This window comes from Megalopta genalis, unplaced genomic scaffold (assembly GCF_051020955.1).
Source record: "Megalopta genalis isolate 19385.01 unplaced genomic scaffold, iyMegGena1_principal scaffold0819, whole genome shotgun sequence".
Classification (NCBI taxonomy): Eukaryota; Metazoa; Arthropoda; class Insecta; order Hymenoptera; family Halictidae; genus Megalopta; species Megalopta genalis.
The window spans coordinates 106,881-124,328 of record NW_027476888.1 but is presented as its reverse complement, the minus strand read 5'-3'; the positions used below and the strand labels follow the sequence as shown (position 1 = coordinate 124,328).

General features: G+C 39.4%; 1 protein-coding gene across 1 annotated transcript; it reads left to right on the top strand.

The window, feature by feature from the left end:
* The first annotated feature begins 414 nt into the window (after positions 1-414).
* On the top strand, positions 415-1,906 carry LOC143263581 (uncharacterized). Its single transcript, XM_076528446.1, has 3 exons — positions 415-521; positions 605-1,136; positions 1,772-1,906. The coding sequence occupies exons 1-3, from the start codon at positions 457-459 to the stop codon at positions 1,904-1,906; spliced, it is 732 nt and encodes a 243-aa protein (XP_076384561.1). The 5' UTR covers positions 415-456.
* Positions 1,907-17,448: the final 15,542 nt, after the last annotated feature.

The window sequence follows — 17,448 nt, the reverse complement described above, 5'->3', positions numbered from 1 at the left end:
TCATTTAGAAAAATCAGTTTGCGTTAAATTGATAATGTCTATACAACATCAAGTGTATTCAGTATCACAGAGTAAATTAGCATTGAGTCCATACGATGATAAACAATACATTTTAAACAATTCGATCGAAACCCTTCCTTGGGGACATTATAAAATCGCGAAAGGGGGAGAGCGGGAGGCAGGAGGGAGAGGGAGTGGGGGGGAGTTAGAAAAAATAAAAGCGGTTATATAATTTCATCGATGTTTCGAATCCCGTGTTGCGCGCGCGTGTTCACTTTTATTTGTAAGCGGAAAAGGGGCGTATACGCTCCTTGTATTGTTATCTTGCGTGTAAGAAGGGGGAAAAATGGTAGGGGAATTGTATATATAAGCTTTTGACATTGCGTACAGCGAGTAGTGCGTTTTACAGATTACTTTCTTATAGCGCAGTTGTTCTTCAGTATTATAATATTCACAATGTCAAATCAAACCAATAATTTTTTACATAAAAATGGATCTCACAACGATTATAAAAATTATGGGTAAGTAAAAGAAAGTTTGAAGGGAATAAAATGTTCCTTTTATGAAAGAAGAAAAAAAATATTGTATGTTATTTCTTTTATAGATACTCCATTTCGATGAAACGGTCGTTTCAACAGTCGCAACCCCAGTCGCAGCAGAAGCAGTTGCAGATACCGCGCAACGCACGAATCTTGGGTAGAAGATACTCCATAGCCGGCAATTATTTCAAGTTCCTTGAAATTTGTGTACGCGTGGATGAAAATTTGCGCGTCGAGTTTGTCTTGGGGGACAATCGTGGAACAGAGATTTCTTTTTCAATGGCTACGTGGAAACTGCTGGTGAAAACTAGAGATTATATTCACAATTACTTCGACGCGGACAAGAAGGAAAAACAAATTGATGAGACTTTATCGTTACAAATTGTAAATTTTAATGGAATGAGTCTAATCAAGTTGTTCGATTCTCAAGCATCGATTTATGTTACGAAAGAGACGATGGATAATTTGTACAAATTAGAGTTATGTATGGATCATATATATTCATGGTTATCAGAAAATATTCCAGAAATTCAGGATAGATTCGCGAAGCTCGTTGACATTGTAAAAAACTCCAATAAGGAGCAGAATTATGCGACCGTAATTTTTACAAACGAATTGTTCGAACGAAATTGTCTGATCGATTGCGAATTGTTAGCTTTATGTTTAGATCTAATCGTATCGAAAGCGAATCGTTGAAATTGTGTGCGTGTGGGGGGGAATTAATTAGTATTAATGTAAAAAGCATTTATGTATTTTTTCATGTTTATTAAAGAAACAAAATAAACATTACATTATATAATTAAAGTACAGATGATTTCTTTATCCAAGAGTTATGTGACGAATCCAGCCCCAACCATTTCACATATATTTCATTTCCTTTTCGACGCAATACTTTTTCTACTAAATACACTTCGGCATATTTGGTAGCGCGTATCTCGTATTCGTAAAATCCTCCAGCGATAGGTTTGTTCTGCAAATCAACCAAAAGATACGTGACGGGGTTCGTTCGTTTCACCGTCGCGATCTTAAATACTTCCGTTGACCAGTTCGGTGTGTATCCTTTGTCGAATACGGTTTTGAACTTGCTGATGCGCACATAGTCGCCAACTTTGAATTTCGCAGGACCGGCGATCTTGACGTTGCTGTACACGGTAGATAAAAGATACTTCTCATTTTTATGATTCACGTTTGCAGGTCGCATACGAATGGTGTGATGTTTTTGATTATTGTAGTTCTTAATCAACGTGGGTAGCTCGTCGATCCAACGATATTTTCCGCTCAACGAGAAAAATTACCACATGTTGTTCTTCAATGTACGATTGAATCGTTCGACTATGGACGCTTTCATAGTGCTGAATGTGGAATAGTGGTTGATGTTACGTTTCTTCAGATATTCTTGAAAATCTTTATTGTAGAATTCTTTCCCCATATCGGTTTGCAAATTGTTCGGTATTCGGCCATCTTTTTTCAACACCGACGCGAAAGCTTTGCACACATCGTCAGCATTTTTGCTTTTCAAAGGAACGGCCCAGGCATACTTGCTGAATGTATCGATTATTGTAAGAATATATCGATGTCTTCGATTCTCTCTTGCGTACGGTTGAACTTCAACGATATCAGCTTGCCAGAGATCGTCGAGTCCTCGCGTAACCACTCGCCTCCGCCGGAAGTAACGTCTCGCCGGAGCATGCAGTTCATTCACCAAGTTCACTTTATCGCCGCTCATGATTTCGCCTTGTCAGTCTGCGGTCGCTCGAAATTAAGATACGCTAATTTAATTATCCTTGCGTTGACCGCTGCCGCGCCCTCTTTTGCGTTATCGATGAATCTGCGGTCGCTTGAAATTAAGATACGCTAATTTAATTATCCTTGCGTTCTCGGAGTCTTTTCGATCGCTGTCGCGTCCTCTTTTGCGTTATCGATGGACTTTTCAGCTATTGACGCTTTTTGCGTTATCGGAATCTCTTCTGTGGTTGCTGCTACCGCTACAGTCAACAAGTCTCTGAAACAAAGTCTCATACGAGAATCCAATTCCTCGAAAGCGACGCGCACACTGTATTGCTGCTGTTCTTCGATACGTCGCATTTGTCCGTATATTTCGGTAAATTTCTCTAATAAAGATTTATGTAACTGTTCGAATTTCACGACTATGTTCCCCTCTCCAGTCAGCTCGAGTAATCTCTTGTACATAGCAGTATTAAGCCTTTCGAACCTCTCATCCAATTCCTTGCCAGTTTCAAAACCGCCTACTGTAAATTTATTTTGCAGTTCGTCTACGAGTAATTCAAGTTGCGCCAACTTTCCCTGATTCGCTTTGCCAGTGCTCGTAATTTCCTCCAAGATGTGGATTTTATTTAATATGTGATTTTCAAGGTTATCAATCTTTTTCGGCCAGTTGCTGTTAACTTTGTGTTCCACACTTGCAAGTTTGTGCTCGACGTTGTCAGCAAATTTCACAACGGCATTCAATTTTTCTCGATCCACGATACCCTCAGCTTTCATTGTTTCGAACAACTTATCCTCGAGCTCGACGAATCTTTGACATAGCTTTTCATTGATACTTTTATTATTCTGCTCGATGCACGTCTCAACATGTTTCTTCAGATTCTCATGATTGGATTCGTCGTTTGTCACGAATTTTTGGAGAGTTTCTACCGCGCGTTTCATCGAGTGAACATCGTCAATAGTTTCATACAGGTCGTACGTAAATGTTTTTTTTCAACGAATCGATCGCGTCGTCAACGTAACTTTTTGTTGTCGAGTCGCTGGCGAAAACCGGAGTTGCCAAATATCGAATAATTCGAGATTTTGCATCGAAAAATTCGTTGTCACTGTTCAAAATTACCGCCCTCTCGTTGATAACGTTGTCCACATACTTCTTCGCGTTAATAGGAACTTTTATACTTTCTATAGGTAGACCCAATGCATCGAACTCGTCATTCTCGTCCGATACGTGTAGAACGTATTTTCTTATAGTATTTATCAGATCGAACATAAATCTATTGAAACTCTTCGTGTTGATTGAATTGTCCTTGTGATGTTCATGTTTCGTGTCTATATTCGCAACGATGTCTTGAATAGTCTGCTTTAGCGAATCACGAGACGATGATTTCTTGCTGCTGCTGCTGCTGCTGTTACGCATCGTTGCTGCTGCTGCTCCAATTTCTTTCGACAATCGATGTTTTACCACCGTAATCACCAGCAAAAATGATGCAATCGTTGCAAAAGCATGTTATTTATAGAACTTGAGGCATTCCTCGGCAACTAATTTCTTCATTTTACCACGAAAACTTTCCTCAAACATTTGTAGTTGGTTACCGATTGAGCTGTCCGTTTCATCTTTCATATTCTGTTTTAACGCTTCAACCTTTTGCTCCAATACCGAAAATACGTTATCAATTTTCACATTAATTTTATCGTTATCTGAATCAATTGATTTAATTTTCTGATCACTGTCGTATTGAAAATTATATGTTTTAGCCAGCACTTTATTCCTCCATTTTTCATTAGTCTGCTTCATATCTTTCGTTAGTTTCTCGTTAGCCGTTATTTTATCCATGAGTTCGGATTTCCATTTCGCACTAGTCTCTTTGGCATCCTTCGCCAACTTTTCGTTAGCCGTTATTTTACCCACGAGTTCGGATTTCCACTTCGCACTAGTTTGTTTAGCATCCTTCGCCAACTTTTCGTTAGCCGTTATTTTACTCACGAGTTCGGATTTCCACTTCGCACTAGCCTGTTTAGCATCCTTCGCCAACTTTTCGTTAGCCGTTATTTTACCCACGAGTTCGGACTTGCATTTTAGGCTAGTCTGTTTGGCATCCTTCGCCAACTTTTCATTAGCCGTTATTTTACCCACGAGTTCGGACTTGCATTTTAGGCTAGTCTGTTTGGCATCCTTCGCCAACTTTTCATTAGCCGTTATTTTACCCACGAGTTCGGACTTGCATTTTAGGCTAGTCTGTTTGGCATCCTTCGCCAACTTTTCGTTAGCCGTTATTTTACCCACGAGTTCGGATTTCCACTTCGCACTAGTCTCTTTGACATCCTTCGCCAACTTTTCGTTAGCCGTTATTTTATCCATGAGTTCAGACTTGTATTTTACACCGGCCTGTTCGACACCCTTCGTCATTTTTTTATTAGCCGTTATTTTATCCATGAGTTCGGACTTGTATTTTACACCGGCCCGTTCGACACCCTTCGTCATTTTTTCATTAGCTGTTATTTTATCCATGAGTTCGGACTTGTATTTTACACCGGCCTGTTCGACACCCTTCGTCATTTTTTCGTTAGCCGTTATTTTTCTACGAAGCTCGTCGTCACCTTTTTTCGATACATCGTCATCGTACGATCTAGTGGCCGCGTCATCGTTTTGAAGCGGTTCCGCCAAATGTTTGATCCTCTTGTTTCGAGCCGTGTACGATTCTGTTGAGAAGCACATCGCATTATTCTGCATGTACTCGTGAAGCGATGACGTTACAGTATCATCACCTATCTTCGAAACGCAATCGACGTACAGTTTGGTGGCCGCGTCATCGTTCGTCGTAGGATTTGCGACACGAGCGATCTTAGCGCCTCGTGCATCGTACAAATTGCCGATCGTGCATATGGCATTATCGTGTACATAATTTTTACATATCGAATAAAAAGTTGAACTATCTGCCAATATTTTCGACTCAGGCGTACTACGTTTATACAACGTACCAAATTTATTAATAGACATTTTTTTCGTTTCTCGGTTCAATTGTTTTCTTCTCCTTTCTTCTTCTTCTTCTTTAACACCAACAACTCGAGTAGATCTTGCTGTTGCTCGATCTGTTGTATTTGTCGACAAATATCTTCGAGTCTGAACTCAATATTTTTAAATCTGTCCTCCCAATTTTCATCTACGGATAACGTTTGATTGGTTTCACACCAATTCCAACGGATACTCATTTTATCGAACCATTTGATAAATTTACCAACAGACATTTCATTCGTCACTAACGTAATAAATATTCGAGCAATTTAATTTATAATCAATCCAGCTTCGCGAAGTTCTTCGATTATGGATGTTATTTCATTGTCGTGGTTGGTATGACCAGCATTTTTCGATGCCATCAACAATTTAAAACGATCGACCAGCTCATTTGGGTCATCCCAATGCACATAATGGACCGGATTGTTGGTTACACGCATCATCGTCGTTGGAATATTTATACCTTTTCTACGCAACGCTGAGAACATTGGTCCTATAATAGTTTTGTACTTGTAGCCCTTGTTTCCCATTATCTGATTACCACGTCGGTGCGCATGCGTAGCGATGAGAATGTTTCTATAAATTTCCTTATCATTCTCGGTGTACAGGTTCTCGTTGGGTATTCTGTTGAATATCAATTCGTAGAGACCTGGAGTTCCTCTGTACCTAATTTTATTAATAACAATATCATCGTTGCTTTTCACGTCGAACGCAACGTTTCCAAGCATCAGTTTGTTATTATGAAAATACACTCCGTACACATTGTCCTGACTTTTCGGCGGCCCGCTAAAGAAATTTCTCAAGTATTCGCTCGCTAAAGGTCCAAGATTACTGAACAAATGCTCGTATTCGTCGCGATGCTTTTCAGGACTTCTCAAAATATTTCGCACCGATGATTCCAACGATGTTGCAGCCGTTGGAGATGATTCGAAAGCTACCTCCTTCTCCCGATGCATTGAAGGTGTTGGTTCGAGCACCATATTGGTGTCCGCATCATCGTCGTCGTCGTCGTCGTCGTTGTCGTCGTCGTCGTCATCGTCAACATAGTCGGCGTCATCGCTGACACCGATGGGGGAACATACTTTATTATTATTCTTCTTCTTTTTCAAATGCATCCTTGGAGTTAATGCCGCTTCATCGTGTGTCCTCTTTTTCTTAATAAATTCTCTCTCCACTTTCTTCTTCTTCTTCACAGAGAACAGCGACTGCTGTGTTTGCAAATCCAACAATCGGTCAGCATTTGATGTATTATCTTTCGCTTCCGTAGCTGTATTTTGGACCAGCTGTTTCAACGGTTCCACGATCGGACGTAAATTTGTCTCAATGTTAGACTGTACATCCATTTTCCCAACTTTCAAGGCTAAACTCTTTTTACGTATGACGTCACTGGTCTTAGCTATTTCCTTAACGATGGCAGCTCGCAGGTTTTTCTTTGACGGACGCATATCGAGTGGGAGCACGATGTGACACCGACACCTCTTACCGTCCAAATGAGTCGGATCACAGCACGACGAATTCGTTAAATCCGCGTCTGTAACGTCCTCGGTTCACAAGGCTGTCTTTGTCGATTACAAGGAATTCATACTTGTTTCGCCAACACCTTGAACAAACTGCGTTGAAACTTTCGAACGACATATCGGTATTCACATGATCCTGATGAACGTGTCGCAGATTCATGGCATCTTGATTGAATAGAATCAATAGATTGGCATTGTCGCGAATCAAATGTTTGGGTATTCTCGCGTATGATTGCGACAGGTAGAAACAATCGACGTGCGAATGTCTGCCCATCGCGAAATATTCTCTGATAACGTCCTGTTCATCACAAGCAACGTCGTCGAAGATAAATATCGAATTCGGTCGAGCATCCGCCGGGGGAATCACGTGCGCGTTGTCCGAATAGGCAAAGTAACCTACGTCCTTGCCCACGTGCGAGAACAAGTTGTTCAAGTATTGATATTTTGGTTGACGTGATGATTTCGAATACACATACACATTTGCGAATCGCAGTCCATTCGGACTTTCCAACAGGTTAATCATGACGTTCGTTTTACCACATCCTGACGGGCCGCTTATCACGCATCGTATAGTACTCGGTAGCAATGGCCCATGCTTCCGAATTATCTCATCATGGTCGTCGAACGTGCGGTAGGTCGGAACCCGGATATTCAAAGACTGTCGTACGAAACGCATGCTCTCTCTCTCGACTGTCTTTTGTTATGCTAAATTTTCTTCTCGAACGATAAGGTATTTATACGAGAACTCAAGCATCATAGATATCAGTCTTCTCGTATTCAAATGATAGAGCACATCTCCATGTAACTAACGCACGTACATTTTTTTTTGTTCATTATCAATCAAAGAATTTTTGACATAACAGCTTCATATACCGCTACAGACTGGCAAGAAACAGCTCTGTATACCGCTACAGACTGGTAAGAAACAGCTCTGTATACCGCTACAGACTGATATAAACAGCTCTGTATACCGCTACAGACTGGTATAAACAGCTCTGTATACTGCTACAGACTGGTATAAAGAGCTCTGTATACCGCTACAGACTGGTATAAAGAACTCTGTATACTGCTACAGACTGGTATAAACAGCTCTGTATACCGTTACGGACTGGTAAAAGACATTCCCTGACAAGATTAGGTATGGGTCTGATAAGGAAGAAAGGTCGACGAGCTGTTAAGGGGAAGAAGAAGAAGAAGAACTACAGTAGCTACAATATTGGAAGAATTCTACCAATTGCCAAACGAGGTGGTTTTCTACCGCTGCTGTTTCCTGCTTTGGGAGCTTTGGGGGCATTGTCAGGCGGTGCTGCTGCAGTGGCTAAAACGATAAACGAGGCGAAAGCTGCGAAGAAACAATTGGAAGAATTGGAACGACACAATCGTGCCATGGAGGGCCGTGGAGTGTATCTTGCACCATACAAGCGTGGGAAAGGAATAAAGAAAAAAAAAAGGAAGACGAAAGGAAAAAAGTAGATAACTCAACGACGGATCTTGAATTGAAAATTGTCTGTAGAAAATTACCACATTTTCACGGAGTTTTCATGCTCGATGCATTGCCCAATAAAATATGGATAAATGAACGAGGAATAGTCAATCTGTATAGCAGTCATGGTCCAGGAACACATTGGGTCGCATATATAAAGCAGAAGTCGCGAATCAGCTACTTCGATAGTTTTGGAAATCTTCAGCCACCAATCGAATTAATTCGATACTTCGGACCGAACGTGGTAATCTCATACAATCGCAAGAATTATCAAAATTACAACGAAAGCGTATGTGAACAATTGTATGTAAAATTTTTGCGAGAATCTCTGACATAGCATTTTTAATCATTCTACCGCCGCTGCAAGAATGTCCTACACGTTCACGTTATCGGGAAGAAGTAGCGTCTTATCGTCCAAGTACTTCCCGCCTATAGATCTGAGCAATGCCAACTACGAACTGGGTCTGGTCGATTTGCAAACTTATTACACAATACCAAACATCAGTTCGAATATTGGAAACAATAAATTTTATTTCGACGACAAAGATGAGGAGATAAGCATCCCACATGGTTCGTATGAACTGGAGGCGATCAACGCTTACTTGAGGCGCGAGATAAGCATGCGGTATCCTGCAGCCAAAGATAAGAACGATCCGGAATACCCGCTGATCTTGCGAGCGAACAACAATACTATGAAAAGCTAAATTAGGATAAATTTTAGATAAAAAAAATCCTAATAAATTAGGATAAAAAAAAGCGCATATAGGATAAATTTTACAAAGCCTAATAACGCGGGTCCTATTCTAGGATTCTCTATGAATCGTGTTTTATCGCCAAACACATGGCATATATCGGACACCCCCGTGAATATCATTAATACAAATATTATTCGAATAGAATGCAACGTAACCACCGGTTCGTACGATAACGGGAAACTGGTTCACACGATACACGAATTCGCGCCCAACGTGTCGCCAGGGTATAAAATATCGGAAACGCCGGCACGAGTCATTTACCTTCCGATCGTCACACGGTCAATGGATGATTTAACGATTCGCATTGTGGACCAGTCGGGACGTTTAATTGATTTTCGAAACGAAGAAATCAAGATACGATTGCACGTTCGTCGAACCATCTCATAACCTCGGTAAAGAAACGTCATGCTAATTCACAATAATACGCCAAGCTTCAAAGACGGTGTATCGTTCCAAAATAATAATAATAACAATAATAATAAGGAGAAGAAGACGAGGAAATTAACTGCACGAAACGTTAAATATCTACAATCTTTGGGATTTGTCGTTAACAAGTAATCGCACGCCCCCGCATCATGTCGTACGACATTTTGAACATCTCCGAAGCACCGATCTTCGACAATCGAATAACTAAGATCGAACTGCACACCTACAATCCGTACGCCAACACTACGTTTGGAAACAGCGATGAGATAAGAATACCCATTCAACATCAAGACTTGTACACTCTTCCGTGTAAAAGCTTCCTATACGTGGAGGAAAGACTCAGCCTACCGGGAGGATTGGCCAACGACACGGTAGCTCTAGACAACAATGTGGTGGCGTTTATGTTCGACGAAATACATTACGAACTGAACGGAGTGGAAATCGATCGGTCCAGAAATCCCGGTACAACGACGACCTTGAAGAATTATGCGAGTCTGAACATTACGAAGAACAACGCGCTGTCCAATGCTGGCTGGATGTACAGGAACGATGATCAACGGAGGGAAAATCTCATCGCAACGCCTACGAATTTTCGAAATTTCAACTTTTGCGTGCCTATGAACACATTGCTAGGCTTCTGCGAAGATTACAAACGCGTTGTAATAAATGCTCGGCACGAATTGATTTTGATTCGCGCGCGCAACGACGCTAACGCGCTACGAAGCTGGTCCGACAATGTGAAACCTGTCCTGGATTTGTATAAAATTCAATGGAGAATGCCACACGTCGCTTTGGATGAAATACACAAGTTGTCGATGCTGCGTATTCTTGAGAGCGAAAGATCGATCAGCATGAGTTTCCGTTCGTGGGAACTGTACGAATATCCGATGCTGCAAACAACCACGAAGCACACGTGGGCGATAAAAACGGCTCCGCATATGGAAAAACCGCGGTACGTGATATTCGCGTTACAAACCGAAAGGAAAAATGATTTAAAGAAAAACGCTACCCAATTCAATTCCTGCTTCTTATCTAATATTCGACTTTATTTGAACTCGGAAATGTATCCCTACGACGATTTGAACATCGATTTCGAAAAGGATAAATACGCGTTGCTCTATGACATGTACGCGAAATTTCAAGAGTCCTATTATGAAAACGACGGTGAGGTGTTACTGAATACAATCGACTTTCTACTGTATGGACCGTTCGTAGTCATCGATTGCTCGCGACAAAACGAAGCGCTGAAAAATGCGACCATCGACGTGCGAATCGAATTCGAATGTCGAAAGGATGTCCTACCTTCGACGGCTGCATACTGCTTGATGATACACGACTGCATCGTGGAATACAACCCGTTGACGAGCATTGTTAGAAAAATTATATAAATGCGAAAAATAATATTGTAAACTAATATGATTTTTTGAAAAATGTACATGCCCTATCATAAAAGATGTTCTCTCTTTCCCCTGAAGAAACCGCTAACCGAATAGCTACAATAAGAAATAACTATAATTTTTAGGGAAATTTTGGATAGGATTGTGGGTATTTTAAAAAAATGTATATTAATGTATGTTAAATAAATCCTTTTTATTAAAATCCTTTTTACTAAAATTTTGAAACATGATCGACATCAATATATAATCTTCCTCTTCTTTCGCCAACGCGTCGTTGATGACAATCGCAAGCCTCCTCCCCTCTCCTCCTCCTCCTCTTCAAGAAGACGCTGTTAATTAAAAAATAATCATTATTAAAAATAAATTTTTAATTTTTTAAATAACAATTATTCCACATACCTCTTCTCATGGTGATCGCAAACTGCCTCTTCCTTAAACTTTGTATTACATTTTTTATTCGTCGTTTGGCGTCACCACCCTCGACGCCGATAATACATCTTCCCTCTCTAAAAGAAGATGTAGTAGAAAGACAATGAAAATCATTTGTAAATAAATAAAAAGAAAAAATTACCTTTTAATTTAAGCAGCCATTCTCTAAAAACGCGAAGCTCACTCAAACAACAATGATATTTTTTATTGAATCCTTTTTTTGGTATCCAGCAATGTAGCCTGCACGGACTATTGAATTTTCCATATGACGGGTCAGTAATTAAAATACCGTACTTTGGGCAACTGAAATCCTCCAGGTTTCTAGATTTTATACCAGTTTTTAATAAAATATCCCGTTCGATATTCCCTCCTTCGTATCCAATTACGGGTTCTTTATATGACCGTATGAATTTTTTTATGATGTTTCCAATATCCTCGTTCCGATAATTAATCTTGCCACTAAAATTTTTAAATGGTATTCCGTGCAGGAAGTTTGTTACATACCATGCACTTTTTCGATCTGCCATCGTTAAATCATTATAATTGTAATCTAACTTAAACTCAAACAAATTACTTTCCCCGGAATGAACATTAATTATGGCAAGTTCTTTGCAAATAAATTTTTTTTCAAAACTAAACCCATCCATGTCTATAATGAAATCGATCCCGAACATCTTTCAAGATATATACACACTTCTCTTTAAAAACTTGGTCGTCACAATGTGCACACAGTATGGTAGCCGTTTAACGCACGTCGTGTTTCGACAACCTATTTATTAGCATGCATACATGCACTTCTCTCACATCGTTATAATACATCTCTCTCTCCAAAAACGATAAAGCAGAAAAAATACATCTCTCTCTCTATCCACATCGTTACTGCAAAGAAAAATCGGATAAGGAGACTTCCAAAATCACTAATCATGGAAAGGATGTGGCAACAAACCGTTGCAAGGCAAAAAATACATCTCTCTCTCCGTCCATATCGTCCATAAGCGAAAAACTGATGCAAAAGAGAACAACCGCTGCAATGCATCCATCTCGCTCGCTCGCTACAATATTATACCGAGATAAAAAAACCATACTTTAAGAAATCTCAACGAGCCCAAAATCACGGGTAACGCATCCGCGAGTCTCTCCGGATACAAAACCACAAAATTCTATAAATGCGTCGCGCGAGAAAAATCATGCGTCGTTTTTGCAAGAGAGAGAACAACCGCTGCATCCTCCCACCTCTCTCTCTCTCCCGCTCGCTCGCTACAATATTATACCGAGATAAAAAAAACCATACTTTAAGAAATCTAATAAACGAAACCAAAATACCCGATATCGCTTCGCAAGATAAGCAACTTCCGGGTAAGACGTCCGAGAGCCCCTCCGGATGCAAAACCGCAAAACTCCTTATCGGTGACTTCCCCCCTCCACACGACGCGTGCCGCTCACGATGATGCTTCCTTCCCTTTACCCCACCCCCCCGGCTCAGCCTTCCCCTCGCCCTTAATTGCAGAACGCAACTCCTATACCTACCGATTCTCTTAGATTTCAAGCTAACTCGTTTGTTTCGTCTGCAATTGAAGCTACATCACTTATATCGCATGTATCTGAAGCTAAATCATTGGTTTCGCATGGATTTGAAGCTAAACCTTCAACAACGCATTGATTGGAAGCTAAATCATGTGTTTCGCCTGGATTTGAAGCTAACTCGTATGTTTCGCATGCAGCTGAAGCTATATCACCTATATCCCAAGTGTTTGAAGCTCAATCATTTGTTTCGCTTGGATTTGAAGCTAAATCTTCTAAATGGCATTGATTTGAAGCTAAATCAAGTGATTCGCACGAATTTGAAGCTAAACCTTCTACATCGCATTGATTTGCAGCTAAATCATGTGTTTCGCATGGATTTGAAGCTAAATCATGTGTATAGCACGGATTTTGAAGATAACTCGTTTCATTCGTCTGCATTTGTAGCAATATCACTTATATCCCAAGTTTTTGAAGCTAAATCATTTGTTTCGCACGGAATTGAAGCAAAACCTTCTACATCGCATTGATTTGAAGCTAAATCATGTGTTTCGCTTGGATTTGAAGCTAACTCGTTTGTTTCGCATGCAGCTGAAGCTATATCACCTATATCCCAAGTGTTTGAAGCTCAATCATTTGTTTCGCATGGATTTGAAACTGAACCTTTTAAATGGCATTGATTTGAAGCTAAATCAAGTGATTCGCTTGGATTTGAAGCTAAACCTTCTACATCGCATTGATTTGAAGCTAAATCATGTGTATAGCACGGATTTTGAAGATAACTCGTTTCATTCGTCTGCATTTGAAGCAATATCACTTATATCCCAAGTTTTTGAAGCTAAATCATTTGTTTCGCACGGAATTGAAGCAAAACCTTCTACATCGCATTGATTTGAAGGAAAACATGTGAATCGCTTTTATTTGAAGCTAACTCGTTTGTTTCGTCTGCATTTGAAGCTATGTCACACATATTGCATGTATCTGATTCTAAATCATTGGTTTCGCATGGATTTGAAGCTAAGCCTTCTACTTCGCATTGATTTGAAGCTAAACCTTCTACATCGCATTCATTTGCTTCTTAATCATGTGTTTCGCATGGATTTGAAGCTAACTCGTTTGTTTCGTCTGCATTTGAAGCAATATAACCTATATCCCATGTGTTTGAAACTAAATCATTTGTTTCGCATGGATTTGAAGCTAAATCTCCTGCTTCGCATTAATTTTAAATAATCATGTGTTTCGCACGGAATTGAAGCTATCTGGTTTGTTTCGTCTGCATTTGAAGCTGTGCCACTTATATCGCAAGTATCTGAAGCTATATCATTGGTTTCGCAGGGATTTGAAGCTAATTCGTTTGTTGCGTCTGCATTTGAAGCAATGTCACTTGTATCGCAATTATCTGAAGCTAAATCATTGGTTTCGCATGGATTTGAATCTAAACCTTCTACATCGCATTCATTTGCTGCTAAAAACATGTGTTTCGCATGGATTTCAAGCTAACTCGTTTATTTCGTCTGCATTTGAAGCTATGTCACTTATGTCGCAAGTATCTGATGCTCAAACATTGGTTTCGCATGGATTTGAAGCTAAGCCTTCTACATCGCATTGATTTGCAGCTAAGTCATGTGTTTCGCATGGATTTGAAGCTAACTCGTTTGATTCCCTTGCATTCGAAGCTATATCACTTATATCGCATGTATCTGATCCTAAATCATTTGTTTCGCTTGGATTTGAAGCTAAACCTTCTAAATCGCATTTTTTTAGCTAAACCTCCTAAATCGCTTTGATTTGAAGATAAACCATGTGAATCGCTTTTATTTGAAGCTGACTCGTTTGTTTCGTCTGAATTTGAAGCTATATCACTTATATCGCAAGTATCTGATGCTCAAACATTGGTTTCGCATGGATTTGAAGCTAAGCCTTCTACATCGCATTGATTTGCTGCAAAATAATGTGTTTCGCATAGATATGGAGCTAACTCGTTTGTTCCTCCTGCATTTGAAGCTATATCACTTATATCGCAAGTATCTGAAGCTAAATCATTGGTTTCGCATGGATTTGAAGCTAAGCCTTCTACTTCGCATTGATTTGAAGCTAAACCTTCTACATCGCATTCATTTGCTTCTTAATCATGTGTTTCGCATGGATTTGAAGCTAACTCGTTTGTTTCGTCTGCATTTGAAGCAATATAACCTATATCCCATGTGTTTGAAACTAAATCATTTGTTTCGCATGGATTTGAAGCTAAATCTCCTGCTTCGCATTAATTTTAAATAATCATGTGTTTCGCACGGAATTGAAGCTATCTGGTTTGTTTCGTCTGCATTTGAAGCTGTGCCACTTATATCGCAAGTATCTGAAGCTATATCATTGGTTTCGCAGGGATTTGCAGCTAATTCGTTTGTTGCGTCTGCATTTGAAGCTATGTCACTTGTATCGCAATTATCTGAAGCTAAATCATTGGTTTCGCATGGATTTGAATCTAAACCTTCTACATCGCATTCATTTGCTGCTAAATCATGTGTTTCGCATGGATATGAAGCTAACTCGTTTTTTTCGTCTGCATTTGAAGCTATATCACTTATATAGCAAGTATCTGAAGCTAAATCATTGGTTTCGCATGGATTTGAAGCTAAACCTTCTACATCGCATTGATTTGCTGCTAAATCATGTGTTTTGCATGGATTTCAAGCTAACTCGTTTATTTCGTCTGCATTTGAAGCTATGTCACTTATGTCGCAAGTATCTGAAGCTAAATCATTGGTTTCGCATGGATTTGAAGCTAAACCTTCTACAACGCAAGGATTTACTGCTAAATCATGTGTTTCGCATGGATTAAAAGCTAAACCTTCTAAATCGCATTTATATGAAGCTAAATCATGTGATTCTCTTGGATTTGAAGCTAACTCGTTTGTGTCGTCTGCATTTGAAGCAATATCACTTATATCGCAATCATCTGAAACTAAATCATTGCTTTCGCATGGATTTGATTCTAAACCGTCTACATAGCATTGATTTGAATCATAATAATGTGTATTGCTTGGATTTAAAGCTAACTAGTTTGTTTCGCCTGCATTCGAAGTTAAACCTTCCACATAGCATTAATTTGAAGTTTAAACATGTGTTTTGCTTGGATTTGAAGCTAACTCGTTTGTTTCCCCAACAATTGAAGCTATATCACTTATATCGCAAGTATCTAAAGCTAAATCATTTGTATCGCATGGATTTGAAGCTAAACCTTCTACATAGCATTGATTTGAAGCTTAATAATGTGTTTTGCTTGGAATTAAAGCTAACTTGCTTGTTTCCCTTGCATTTGAAGCTGTATCACTTATATCGCAAGTATCTAACGCTAAATCATTTATTTCGTATGGATTTGAAGCTAAACCTTCTACATAGCATTGATTTGAAGCATAGTAATGTGTTTTGCTTGGATATGAAGCTAACTCGTTTGATTCTCCTAGATTTGAAGCTACATCACTTATATCGCAAGAATCTGATGCAAAACCATTTGTGTCGCATGGATTTGAAGCTAAAAATTCCACATAGGATTCATTTGAAGCTTAATCATTTGTTTCGCATGGATTTGAAGCTAAGCCTTCTACGTCACAACGGTTTGAAGCTAAATGATGTGTATCGCAAGGATTTTGAAGCTAACTCGTTTGATTCGTCTGCATTTGAAGATATATCACTTATATCCCAAGTGTTTAAAGCAAAATCATTTGTTTCGTATGGATTTGAAGCTAATTCGGTTGTTGCGCATGCAGTTGATTCTAAATAACGTTTATCACAAATATTTGTAGCTAAACCATTTGTTTCGCATGGATTTGAAGCTAAACTTTCTGCATCGCATTAATTTTAACTAAATCATGTGTTTCGCATGGAATTGAAGCTAACTGGTTCGTTCCGTCTGCATTTGAAGCTGTGCCAGTTATATCGCAAGTATCTGATACTAAACCATTGGTTTCGCATGGCTTTGAAGCTAAAACTTCTACATCGCATTGATTTGCTGCTAAATCATGTGTTTCGCATCGATTTGGAGCTAACTCGTTTGTTTCGTCTGCATTTGAAGCTATGTCACTTATATCGCAAGTATCAAAAGCTAAATCATTAGTTTCGCATGGATTTGAAGCTAAGCCTTCTACATCGCATTGATTTGCTGCTACTTCATGTGTTTCGCATGGATTTGAAGCTAACTAGTTAGTTTCGCCTGCATTTGAAGCTATATCACTTATATCCCAAGTGTTTGAAGCTAAATCATTTGTTTCGCATGAATTTGAAGCTAATCCTTCTACTTCGTATTGATTTGAAGCTAAATCATGTAGTTCGCATGGATTTGTATCTAACTCGTTTGTTTCCCCTACATTTGAAGCTATATCACTTATATCGCAAGTATCTCATGCTAAGTCATTTGCTTCGCATTGATTTGAAGCTAATCATTCAACACCGCATTGATTTGAATCTAAATCATGTGTTTCGCATGGATTTGAAGCTAACTCGTTAGTGTCGTCTGCATTTGAAGCTATATCACTTATATCGCTAGTATCTGAAGCTAAATCATTTGTAGCGCATGGATTTGTAGTTAAACCTTCTACATAACATTGATTTGCAGCTAAATCATGTGTTTCACTTGGATTTGAAGC

Bases quoted from the DNA above. Each gene is read 5' to 3' on its own strand.
- LOC143263581 (XM_076528446.1), top strand. From the start codon at position 457: ATGTCAAATCAAACCAATAATTTTTTACATAAAAATGGATCTCACAAC. The intron at 522-604 runs GTAAGTAAAAGA...TTTCTTTTATAG, and splicing joins AACGATTATAAAAATTATGG to ATACTCCATTTCGATGAAAC. The intron at 1,137-1,771 runs GTAATTTTTACA...TGATTATTGTAG, and splicing joins AGGAGCAGAATTATGCGACC to TTCTTAATCAACGTGGGTAG.